The 12,854-nt window shown below is 50.0% G+C and overlaps 1 protein-coding gene across 1 annotated transcript; it reads left to right on the top strand.

The window, feature by feature from the left end:
* The first annotated feature begins 2,007 nt into the window (after positions 1-2,007).
* cebpa (CCAAT enhancer binding protein alpha) lies at positions 2,008-3,751 on the top strand. Its single transcript, XM_007579100.2, has one exon. The coding sequence runs from the start codon at positions 2,109-2,111 to the stop codon at positions 3,000-3,002; it is 894 nt and encodes a 297-aa protein (XP_007579162.1). The 5' UTR covers positions 2,008-2,108; the 3' UTR covers positions 3,003-3,751.
* Positions 3,752-12,854: the final 9,103 nt, after the last annotated feature.

Genomic DNA, 12,854 nt, shown 5'->3' with positions numbered 1-12,854 from the left:
AAAGACAGAAGTTCAAATCCCTGCTGAGTGGAGCTCCATGGAGCGGCAAAGGGAACAGGATGGAAAAAAGGGAGGAAAGAAAAGCCAAAAACTGGACGCATATTTTCTTCGTCGTCTTGGAGATGAAGCGGAGTTTTTTTGTTGGCAGCGATTCAGACCCGCCAAACCTGGCAGCCCAGTTTCCAGTCTCAGGTAAAAACTAACATATTCACAAAGTGAGTTAACTGTAGACTGATAACCCAGCCGCCGAGCTCACATCCCCTTTTCTCTCTGTGGTGGTGAAACTTGTTAGCTCCGCCGTTGCATGTCTATGTTGTAAAGTTAAATTATAATGAGCTTTATTATTTGGGCCATTAGCCCCGCCCCCCGGCCCGAAGCCGACTTGTTCCGCTGCTGCCGCTGAGATTTTATAGATAGAAACTTTTTTAATGAATTCAAAACATAAACAGAGCTTAATGCCCTGTTGACTAGGATCACCTGTAATATACGAGTCAGTGACTTGAAATGACTCTTTATAAAATGTCTTGAGATGACAGTTGGCACTGTAGAAATAAACTGAGTTGAATTGAAACAGCTGGAGACGATTCTGTCTGATGAACTATTTTAATAGTTTACATTTTTTTAAAACCTCACAAAGAGAAAAGTCTGGACGGAGCAGGACGGAGGCTCCATCTACCAGGGAATCATTATCAGCTGCAGATAAACGCAGAGCGTCTGATTAAACGTTAGCATGATATACTGATTAGCATCCGCTAACTGACCAGTCCAGACGGAGACACCTGGAGGTGAAACCTGGCAGCTTAATGAGCCACTCATTGTGCATTGATAAGGATTGCTGCACTGATGTGAGTCAGACGGTTGATGACAGACTTGGTGCCGATAAGGCAGAGAGGAAGGACGGTGCCGCACAGCGGGGTGTCATCTGCATAGGAAAAAATTAACACAAAACTTTCACCAAAAGCAAAACCCTGAGGTTCACCTGGAGAGGTAACTGGGAAGACTGGGAGCTGGTTGAAACGGTGCCAAAAATCTGATGGAGGAAAATCTGTGTTGAGAAATGGTTTAAAATGCTGGACTGGGATTAGAGACTAAGTTTATACTTTTCAAACATAACGATGATTGGACCTGATTCTGGAATCGCTGCAGTCAGACTGACGGCCTCTGCTGCTGGGAGGAGAAATCAGTAAAACAAGCTGAGATAACCTCAACATCCGACCTTGACCTCCGACCTCAGCAGGTGTTTTGTGGATGCAGAAAGCTGAGTAAACGGTTCTTCAACCCGTCTGGACTTCACTGAGCAGAACTCGTAAAGGGTTCAAAAAAGTCCAGAAACGTCATTTTTAAAAAAGTTCTCTGTGAAACGAAGCTGCTTTATTCTGGTTGGACTCAAACGGGTCGGGTCGGTCCGAGCTTCTGGTACCGGTTCTGGATTTCTCAGAGAAAAATCTGTAAAAATTCTGCTTGTATGAAAGTTGTGCTGTGAAAAACCGTCTGCGCGGTCTGTCGCCGATAGAGGGCGCTGCAGGCCGGGGCATCAGGCCCCCGACGCTCCGCTCGGAGTTGAACATTGACCGTCTGACGGAGCTCAGATTCATGACTTCACTTTTAAAGGAGAAACTTTCACAGTTGGACCCAAACGGCTGGAGACGATCCGAACCTGCAGAAAGTTCTGAGAGAAAACACCAAACTGTTGAACATTTCTGTGCTGCAGAAGAGTCTCTGTAACCGCTGAATGGGTTCAGTTCTGAATGGGTTCGGTTTTGTTCGGAACTGGGTCTCTGCTGGAGCGGGTCTGGAGATTAATGGTTCAAGCGCAAAGGAGCAACGCGAGGAGAGCTAATGTCCGTGGGGTGGGTGTTGTGTGCGTGTGTGTGCGCGCGCGCGCGCTCCGCCCCGCCCACTCCCTCGTCCTATAAAGCCTGGCTGTGACAGCTCAGAGGTTACTGAGCAGCAGGAATCGGCCACGCAGCCCGCAGCTTCACGCAGCTCCTCTCTACGCCACGCAGAGCCTCGTCCCGCTCAGCGTCCCGCCAGCTGGTCTCACCTGAGCTCGTCACCTGCGCGGCCCGCCGTGCCTCACCCTGGATTCGCGGAGCGCCTCGCCATGCATGCCGGGCTTTAGGTTCTCCATGGAGCTCTCCAACCTGTACGAGGCGGCGCCGCGGCCCCTGATGAGCAGCCTGACCCACGGCCAGCAGCCCCCCTCCGGTTACAGAGACCCGGCGGACCTCGGCGGGGACATCGGAGACAACGAGACCTCCATCGACCTGAGCGCCTACATCGACCCGTCGGCGTTCAACGACGACTTCCTGGCCGACCTGTTCCACCACGGCGCGCGGCAGGACAAGCTGAAGATGATGAGCGGGGACTTCGACTCCGCGGCCCCGCTCTACATGTCCGGATACATGGACTCCAAGATGGAGCCCTTCTACGAGCACAACCCGCCGCGCATCCGCCCGGTGGCCATCAAGCAGGAGCCGCGGGACGATGAGGACCTGAACCTCAGCCTGCCGCCCTCCTACCACCACCCGCACCCCCACCCGCACTCCCAGTACTCCCAGCACCACCAGCCGCCGCAGCAGCAGATGCCGCACCTGCAGTATCAGATCGCGCACTGCGCGCAGACCACCATGCACCTCCAGCCGGGACACCCGACCCCGCCGCCGACCCCAGTGCCCAGCCCGCACCACCCGCACCAGCACCCGCAGCAGGGCGGCCTGAAGCTGCTGGAGCACCAGCGGGGGGGCGCGAAGTCCAAGAAGCACGTCGACAAGAGCAGTCCGGAGTACCGGCTGCGGCGCGAGCGCAACAACGTGGCGGTGCGTAAGAGCCGCGACAAGGCGAAGATGCGCAACCTGGAGACGCAGCAGAAGGTGGTGGAGCTGACGGCCGACAACGAGCGGCTGCGGCGCCGCGTGGAGCACCTGACCCGGGAGCTGGACACGCTGCGGGGCATCTTCCGGCAGCTGCCCGACGGATCCTTCAAGCCGCTGGGCAGCTGAGGGGCGCGGGTCTGGAACTGGACCCGAACTGGACCGGAACCCGATGGATTACCTGGCAGCTGAGCTTCACCGGGACATCCGGAACATCTGGGCCGGTTCTCCTCCAGCAGCTACCAAACGAACCAAAGCGCACAAACTGAGCAGACTGGAAGCAGCTTTGGTTCGATTCCGGACGTGTTTCTCACCGAACCGGACCCAGAATCTGTTATTGGACCACCTTCCCACTGCATGAGCTGGACCGAACTGGACTCACCCTGGCGGTTCCGTCCGGCATTTGTGCCTTTCCGACGGTTTAAAACTGAACCTGCAGCTCTGCTCCTCCTGTGCCTTAAGAACCGAACCGAACCGAGCCCGGTCCAGGTTAACCATGTCTATGCAGTCAGCTGCACCAGTACTGTAAGGAGGCTGGTTCTGGCTCCGCCGAACCCCCTCAGACTGGACCCGAACCTGCGCTCTCATGCACCTTGTCCCAGACATGACGGTACTGACCCGGTACCGATCCGGACTAAACAGAACGTTCTGCTCTAACTGTGAACTGGGCGGCTCTTCCTCTCCTCCAGTGAGTCATTCTCACTCAGTGCCTTCCGATCGTGACCTTTGACCCGTTCCGTTCGGAACCGAGGAAGCAGCACTTTGTTCGAACCTTCCTGACCCAAATGTAAAATAATTCTCTATATAAATAAATATATGAATGAATATGAAATACCAAAAACCTGCAGCATTGTAATAAAGCAGCTTGTTTCATCTCATCTCCTGTTTCTGTGCTGGAATCCCCAGATTAAAGCTAATCCAGATTATTGATCACTGATCGGCCTGATGAGGCCCAAGCTGCGGCCCGGGGGCCGTTTGTGGTGCAGAACTGTGTGTTTATTCATCAGGTGAAATTATTTCCCACATCATTAGTTTGAAATGAAAAAAAAATCATTTTTAATAACTAATCTATTATAAGAAAGAGAACCAGCTTTTTCCAGAGACTTTCACTGAAAAACAGACTTTGTTGCAGACAAATCAGCTTTAATTCCATTTATTAAATTGAAGCATGGCGGAAGCAGCTGACCGAATCCTGTTTTCACTTTCTGTTAAAACAGCAAACATATAAAATCATATCAAATCCTTCACCTACAAAACAATAAAAATAATAATTATCAGATGACTTTAATTGCTTGATTTTATTTTTCTACATTATTTTCTTGGCCCTTCTGTTTTGCTGATGTGACATCAGAGGTCCTGATGCATCTGATTGGTTCTAGTGAAATTCCTTTTCCTGTTTCCAAACTGCTAGGCTCCGCCCACTTCCTGCAGAAACACCTGAAGAAGCTCACCTGTCTCATTCTGACGGGTTTTTATCTTCTGTTGCAAACAGATCAGATCAAATCTTCCACTGAAAGCGGCCCGCATCACCACTCCTCTACCGCCGTGCTCACAGTCTCAGGTGTTTCTGCTTCCCTCCATTCAGAGGATTTTTTCCCAGAAGCCTCGGCTCTGCTCACCTCAGTCCCGCGGCCATCTTGTTTCTAGAGAGAAGAGGCTTTATGTGTCGTGACCTTTGACCTTTAGCCTGCTGAGAATAAAACCAAGAGAATTTCCATGTAAAAGCAGGAATCCATGATTAGGAGAATAAAATCAGAACAGATTAAATCTGAGAAAACGACGATTTAAAACAATAAACCAGAATCAGGATAAAAATATTAGATGTTATTTAAATAAAACAGGACTGAAAGCAGAAAAATCTTAGAATATAACCAAGATTAAAGCAAGACAAAACCTGGATTAACCAAGAAGAAGAAATGGAAAAATCAGAAAGCCACAAAAGCAGATCAATAATCTATAATAATCAATAATCCAGATTGAATCAGGATTAGGGGGGAAAAAATAAAAAATATCAGCATAAAATCATCCAGAACCGGGACAGAACAACTGATTATAACCTCAGGATAGAAACATGGATTAAACCAGGATATAATCTGGAGGATTATATCCTGGTGAAATTACTCATCAGGTGAAATTATTTCCCACATCATTAGTTTGAAATGAAAAAAAAAAATCATTTTTAATAACTAATCTATTAGTTATTAATAAATTAATCCTCCAGATTATATCCTGGAGGATATAATTTCTCAGGTTTAATCTGGAAGAAATCCAGATTAAATCAGTTCATACCTGTATTCTAGAGGAGCTCAGTACCAAACCAGAACCAGAACCAGAACCGGAACCTGAGCAGTTCTGGTTCCTTCTCACGACTTCGCTAAATAAAAACAGCAGATTTCCCAAAAATGTAAATCCTCTCATCAGAGACGGATCAGAACCAGAACCAGAACCATCAGCTGATTTATGGGTTTCTGTGCTGAAAAGGAAGAAAACATGTGTTAGAGGAGAACCGGGCCAAACCTGAGCGCCGAGCGGGTCCAGATCAAAAGTTCTGATAAGACTGGATGTTTGGCTGGGAGCCGGCGAGGAAGAGGAGGAGGAAGATACCGGGAATAAAGCTGAGAACTCCTGATTCCCTCTGGATCCGACCTGGACAGGTCCGGATCCCAGCAGAACCTCAGCGGTCCGAACATCTGCAGGTTCTGTTCAGTAAAACACAAAAATTCATTCCTGAGTAGTTGAAGGTTTTCAGCCCCGCAGATTAAAACATGAAATCTGAGAAGGAAGCTTCTCAGATCGTCCTGCTGCTGGACGATCTGGTGATTAATTATTGATTAGCTGATCAATAACCAGATGCTAACGGTGATTAGCAGGAGGTTGTTTTGAGTTTGTTTTGATCTCTGTAGATCCTCCAGGTGACGAATTGATTCCTGAATTAGCTGATTAGTTCAATAACTGATTCATCTGGTTGCTTCAGTTCTCATGGTGGTCGGATCAGAACCGGTTCTGGTACCAGATCCGACCCTCCTCTCACTGGGCTGTAACTCTCTGTGGTTCTGGCCCGACCCGTCTCGGCGTGTGAACGATCTCGGACCTGTAGCGGGGTTCTTGGAGTGAGGCCGGCCATGTTGGCCGCTCGCTCTTCCTATGCATGGAAGACATTATCCTGTTAGCGGCTGGAACGCTTCCCCGCTTTCATTCCCTGCTCCTTTCCAGGTTCTGAGCTGAATCCCACACCGGGCCAAAACCAGAACCAGGGTCCAGGCCCGGTTGGCTGGACTTCAGGGGGAATAATCCTCTTTCACGATCCGAGGAGCTGAAGCTGCTGACAGGCGGATGAGGCTCCATCAGCTAGGAGGAAAACCGCTGTTAGCATCACCGCTGTTAGCATCACTACAGTTAGCATCACTACAGTTAGCATCACCGCTGTTAGCATCACTACAATTAGCATCACCGCTGTTAGCATCACTACAGTTAGCATCACTACAGTTAGCATCACCACTGTTGATCACCGCTGTTAGCATCACCACTGTTAGCATCACTACAGTTAGCATCACCGCTGTTAGCATCACTACAGTTAGCATCACCGCTGTTAGCATTATTCCTGTCAGTTGGGCCTATCAATATTCTTAGATAGCTTGGTGAATGCTGTCATTAGCTCCTTGTTTCTGTTTCCAGTTTGACTTCTGTTTTCTCGTCTGTGAATTTTCAGGAATTCAGAACCTGAACTTTTCAGTTTCATACCAGGATTTAAAAAGTCTGAAGTTAATCTGGAGGTTCAGGACGACCAAACCAAGCTCTACTGGTCCGACCCGGCTGGTTCTGGATCAGTTCTAAGCCCATTGTTGAAGACGTTTCACCTGAACTGGACCTGCAGCCTGAACCAGACCGGGTTCCCAGCCTTGGTACCGGGTTGGCGAGGCGCTCTCTGCAGCAGAACATGTGATGCTGTTTGTTTCAGAGTCCTGGTTTCGTTGACACGCGGTGAGTCCGAGGCCCGGTTCGCCTATCTGCTCTGTTTGGCCAGGGTTGAACATTAACCAGAACTTTTCACTCTGCTGAGAGGACAGGCGGTTCTGTCCCACTTTGTCCTCTGGACGTGTCCCCTCCCTCAGACCACAGGGTCTGCAGTTCTGGACCGGGTCCAGAATCACCGGATCTAATCCATTGGTTAGTCCTGGATCAGCAGAAGTCCGGCACAGTCCGGTCCAAATAAAAGTGTACACACAGCACTGCTAAGGAGAACGCAGCAGGTCTTGAAGTACCAGCAGGGTCAGTCCCACAGCATGATGCTTCTGCTGCCTCCAAACAGTATGTATGTGGATACATGAACCGAATTGACACAGACATTCCCAGGGCTAGCTTTGGGAAAACCATCGGCTAATGAAATATTCAAGATGGCCGCCATTTTTCAAGATGGCTCTCAAGGGCAATTTAATTTTGCACTAAATTTGCCAATATTTATCGCATGTGTCAAATGACACAACTAGACCAATAGGAATGATATTTACTGATATGTTTTTAATTTTATATCTCAAAGATGAGTGTTTGGTGTCAAACCATAACCTATTTTGAACCGTAGAAATCATAAATATTGTCTGTATCTTGTGTTTAATTTTTCTGGTGGACATTTTTCAAAATGGCCTCTATTGTTGTCACACAGAATAATTATTTGCACTAAAAGCAACAAAGTCTCAAAATTAGGCTCACAACTTGTTCCTTAAAAAGAATCTTAGATCCGCTAATGCTAAACCCATAAACAATTAGCAGGAGCTAACGCCAACCATGAAGACGAATGTCTCTCTTCTTCTCCTTCCAGTTTACGACTGGTGTGAAACTCGCTACCAGCAAAGGTTCTGATTCTGCCGCATTAAAGTTTATGAACAGTCAAACAGGTCATGAAACCTGGAGCATCTTAAAGCAATAACTGGTTCAAAAGGCTGGAAAAAATCTTAAAATTCAAGTGGCTGATGGGAAATAAGAAAAACATGTGAGCTGAGGTGTTAGCATTAGCACGCTAAAGCTAACACCAGCGGAACAGCTTCTTAACTGGATCTCTGAAGAACTGCAGCACGGTTCTGACTGTCTGTTGGACGTTGGTGAGAAGGTCCAACCCGACCTGCTGGTTATCTGCCAATAGCAGGTTCTGGTTCTGAACCCGTGGGATCCAGATGTTTGGGATCAGAGAACCCAAAAGGAGCGGTCCGCTCTGATATCCTGTTTACAGCAGATGGAGCCGTAAACAGTCCAGCACAACATCTGGATCTTCTCCCTCTGAAGGTCCACTTTCCGAACCGAGACAAACAGAACTTTACAGAGGAGATGCATCTGCTGGTCTGAAGAACTCCTGGTTCTGTTACTGGTTCTGGTAGAAGGGCAGCAGTTCAGACCTGACGGGAAATCATTCATTTCACTTTACAGATAGAAATCTGAAAAGTGTGGAGTGCCGCTGTGCAGAAGCAGCTTCAGCTGCACGCCTCCACCAACGAACGTCTGCAGACCAGAAGTTCTGTGTTTTTCAGGTCCGGTCAGAACCCGTCTGTCAGCATGAAGCAGGAGAAAAGATCAGAACCAAAGCATCAGTCTGAGAACGGGTTCAAACCCGTCTAAGGTTCTCCAGAGAACCTCAGGAGAACCGGGATCCACACCTTGACCAGAACCTCCCGGGAGCCTGACCCACCAGAACCACTTCAACAATGCCAGAAGCAGGTGCAGAAGACCCAGAACATCTGGCGCGCTGCGGGTCTCACTGCCTCAGCTAAGGTCAAAGGTCATGATACAACAATGAGAAAGAGGATCTACTGACTGAAGCAAAAAGAACTGAAACTAAAAATCTGGATCCAAACACAAGAAAGAACCGAACAGAAAGGAATGACCTGAACGACCCGACTACTGTAACCAGAATCCTGAAGTTATGAGATCTTCATCCTGGAGAAAACTGAACCCCGAGTCTCCTAGGTGACGACAACAGAGCTGCTGCTGAGCCTGAGTTCGTTCGGTCCGGTGCCGGTCCGCTTCAGCCCGACTCCGGTCTGTTGTCTATAAAGTCTGGTTCACTTGGTGAGGTGTGAATGAGCTGAGCTTTGACCTCTGACCTCTGGTCCGCCAGACCTCAGTCTGGGTTCACTTTGAATGTGAACGCCAACCGGTCCAGAGACTGCTCGAAAAGCAGGAAATGGACTACAGCGCAGGGCATTCTGGGTAAATACAACCAAAGCTAATGTGTTAGCCTAGCGCTAGCAGCAGAAATGGCTCCTGGTCTTTAGCCTAAAGAGAAATCCTCCAACCGCTAAAATCTGACGCCTCCATCTTGTTTCCATCTGGTGAAGAAGGAAGTTGCTCTCAGTGTCTTCAGAGGTTTTTGTGTCGTTTCTTTCAGTGGTTCTTGGTGCAGCGCCCCCACAGGCCAGGAGGGAACAGGTTGATTTGACCCAGAACCACAGCAGCCGGAGATGTTGAATGTTTTGGTCTCCAAATGAAGTGAGCCTCGCAGAGAAAATGTTCTAAATGTTCCTGCTCTGACTGTTTGCCTGAAGATCCTTTGGATCTCATAAATGTGAGGAGGTCTGCTGCCAGAACAAGCCGGCCCCAACTAGCTGCAAACATCTTGGGAAGTAGCAGGAAGGAAAGTGAAAGTGTCTAAGCGCTGAGCGCTTCCTTCAGTGGCTGCGCGGCGCAGGACGTGTCTGGAGGCGCTCCAGGACCCGCTGCGAGCTCAACGGGTGAATAAAGGTTCAGAATCTGAGTGCGGGTCCAGTTCAGAGCAGAATCTGATAACTGTGCTCAGATTCAGCGTTAATAATTCACAGGACTGTGGCTCCGGCTCTGCAGCAACGGCTCATTGCAGCTCCTGTGAGGCTGCTGGCAGCAGCTGCTGCAGGGAAAACACCCGAACCGCTCCAGGTCCAGAGTGTGGGAAGAAGCAGTGAAGCCGCAGCGCTGCCAGGCACTCTGCTGTGATACCATCTCTGAGAGACCCTGAACACGCCGTGATGCGTTCAAGCGCCTGCCAGAAAGAAGAAGCAGCTTCAGAAGTCCAGATTTTAAAACAGAACCGGAACCGGCTTCATTCAGCCAGTAAGGACGGACCGGAGAGTCTGGGCCGAGTCCCTCTGGTCAGGTCCCACAAGCCTCTTCCACCAGAACCAGAACCCAGAACCAAATGTTTCCAATGAAAGAGTTCTGATCCAGTCCAAACTCCAGAAGAGAACGAGTCAGAACCAACGAGTCTGTTCCAGGTTCCAGTCTGGTTCCCGGTCCAGGAACCAAGTTGTTGCAATCAGCAACAAAGTTCTGATCAGGAGTCGCATCCTGACCGGTTCTGCTCTGCTCTGAAACCAGGACTTGTTCTGATCTACAATATCGGATCAGAACCAGCAGGTCCTGGTGGGAGCAGAACCAACGAGTCAAGATCAGCCAGTACAGGCCTTGGACTGGGAGGACTGGTTCTGGTTCTGAGACTTGGAGCAAAACTTGAAGAGGTTTCAGTTATCGGGGTCTGGAGGTTCTGGAGGTCCAGATGGTTCTGATGCCATCCAAGCTCCGCCCCCTCCCTCAGGCTCCGCCCCCTCCCTCCTGCTGCGCCTCTGCTGCAGCTGAGCAGGAAGCTGAATGAGGAAGCAGCCGGCTTCCCAGCATGCCGCGGGGCTGACAGGTCACTGTGGTGGACGCGTCATGACTCAGCAGTTTGGCTCAAACCAAACGCCGAGTTCCCATGAAGTGATGAAGAGGAAGGCCAGAGAGACGAAGGCTTCTAATTGGTTCTGATGCCGTCTGTGGTCAGGACAGCTGCAGCTCAGACTCAACTGTCCTCCATGTCCCTCACAGAGTGCTGCAGCTGGACATCCGTCCAGCTGCAGCACTCTGTGACGGTGAAAGCTGCGTGTTTCTGCTCTCTGCTTCTCTTCCTCTTTCTGCTTTTTGCATATTTAAACTTCTTCTAAATTTCTGTAGAAAAACAAGGTTGAGACGAGCAGAAACGTCTCCGATGTCTCTGATGTCTCCGATGTGTCCTCGTGTCTCAAAGTCGTCACATCAACAGAATCAGCTGATTCCTACGTTCATCTGGCTTTTTGTCCCCTGTGGACTTCTGTCCAGGTCCTGGTGCTGCAGCGTCATCCAGGGACAGAAGGACATCTGTCCAATCCTGAGACAGGAGGACAGGACCTGCAGCTGCAGGAAAATCCTCAATAAATAATCAATAATCAATGATGTGTGGATCTGCAGCAGCAGAGCGGCGGATCAGCCAAGCTGCAGGGGGTTCACTATCATTTCCATTTAAACTTCAACACTAAAGAGGGAAAGTTTGTGGTAAAATGTTGAGCTGCTTTCAGAGGGACGTAAATAATCCATGCGCTGCTGCAGACGGCCAGCAGAAGTTACAGGGCAAGTTCTGCTGGGTTCTGACCCAATTCAGCCGGCTGCGCTCATCTGCTGGGATTATTCAGATAAACATGTAACAGCAGCTTGCCCTGCGACAGACTGGCGACCTGTCCAGGATGTACCCCGCCTCTCGCCCGGAACGTGAGCTGGAGATAGGCACCAGCACCCCTCCCGACCCCACTGAGGGACTGGGGTGAGGGAAAATGGATGGATGGATGGATGTAACAGCAGCTTCCCTGAAGCAAGGACAGCCTGCAGGCTGCGGCCTCATCATGTCTTCACCGGGTCGGGTCCACGCAGCCGGTTCTGAACCGGTGAGAGGAGCTGCAGGCCCAGCGGCTGAGCCGGCAGCAGATCCATGCAGGAGGCGGCGCATGGCGTCAGGCTGCTGGGTGACGGCTACGTTCCTGATGGTCGACGTCCTCCAGCCGTGCCTTCAGTCAGAGGGTTCTTCAGCGCTGCTGTAACACAGACCTCTGCAGCTCTTTGCAGAACCTTGGATGAGTTGAAGCAACGTTTAATTTTTCTCTGAGTGACGGCAGCGCTGCAGGACGGAATCAGGATTCCACATTCGTTTCGGCCTAAAAATAAAAACTGCTGCCTTCATCTCTTCCTGTTACTAAACAACCTTCGATGTTTCTGATGCATATCTGCGCATCGTGCTGCTCTGCTTTAACGCTTCGCTGTGAAGAAGCTGCAGGAACCGGAGCGGCTGGCAGCGGCCTGGCGCGAGGGGTCAGAGTTCACCTGCAGAGTTTACCCAGGGAGGGGGGCCGTTAGCGGCGCTCAGGTCAAAGTCCTGCCGCCTGGCGCGTGCTGCCATGTTTATCCTGGGGGGCAGAGTCCAGGAGGGCTGACCTGCTGGGGGCGGAGCCTGTGGGCCGCTGTCACCTGGGGGGTCAGTGGGTTTCTGCACACCTTTACAATCTACATGTTCAACCTGGATACCAGGCTTTTACTTTGGCGGGTCTCCCTGCAGAAACAATCATTTTCAACCTGAAGATTTCTCTGGAATCGCAGTTTAAACTGGAAACATGGATGTTGTTGGGAATTTAAAATCAGTTTGTCTTGGAGTAATCTGACATTTCTGGGAGCATTTCTGCTGTAATGAGGCCATTTCAGACTGAAGCAAAATCACTTCTGCTCCACGTTTCCTCCAGCGCTGCAGAGCGGCAACTTGTTGCTCCTCATGCAGAAATCTTCCAGGTTCCAGACTGGAATGAAAGCGTCCTCGTCAAGCTTTCATTCATGGTTCCATTCATGCAGATTTCCATCTTTGCTCCTGCTGCTGCAGCCTGATGTCTGCTGCCTGATGTCTGCTGCCTGATGTCTGCTGCTGCAGCCTGATGTCTGCTGCTGCAGCCTGATGTCTGCTGCTGCAGCACAGGAAGCTGCTTGGCCTCATCCAACTTGTTTTCCGTTGTGAAGCTTTAACTTCCTCCACTTCTCTCCTCTTTGCTTTGCCTACATCTGACTCAGGAAGTCGACATGTGGAAGATTTTCAAATCTTGATCAGCTGAAGACCAGAACCAGAACCAGAGACCAGAACCAGAGACCAGAACCAGAACCAGAGACCAGAACCAGAGACCAGAACCAGAGACC

The sequence above is a fragment of the Poecilia formosa genome, unplaced genomic scaffold, assembly GCF_000485575.1.
Source record: "Poecilia formosa unplaced genomic scaffold, Poecilia_formosa-5.1.2 Scaffold508, whole genome shotgun sequence".
NCBI lineage: Eukaryota > Metazoa > Chordata > Actinopteri > Cyprinodontiformes > Poeciliidae > Poecilia > Poecilia formosa.
The sequence above is the reverse complement of the archived record's forward strand: the minus strand, read 5'-3'. Positions and strand labels throughout refer to the sequence as shown.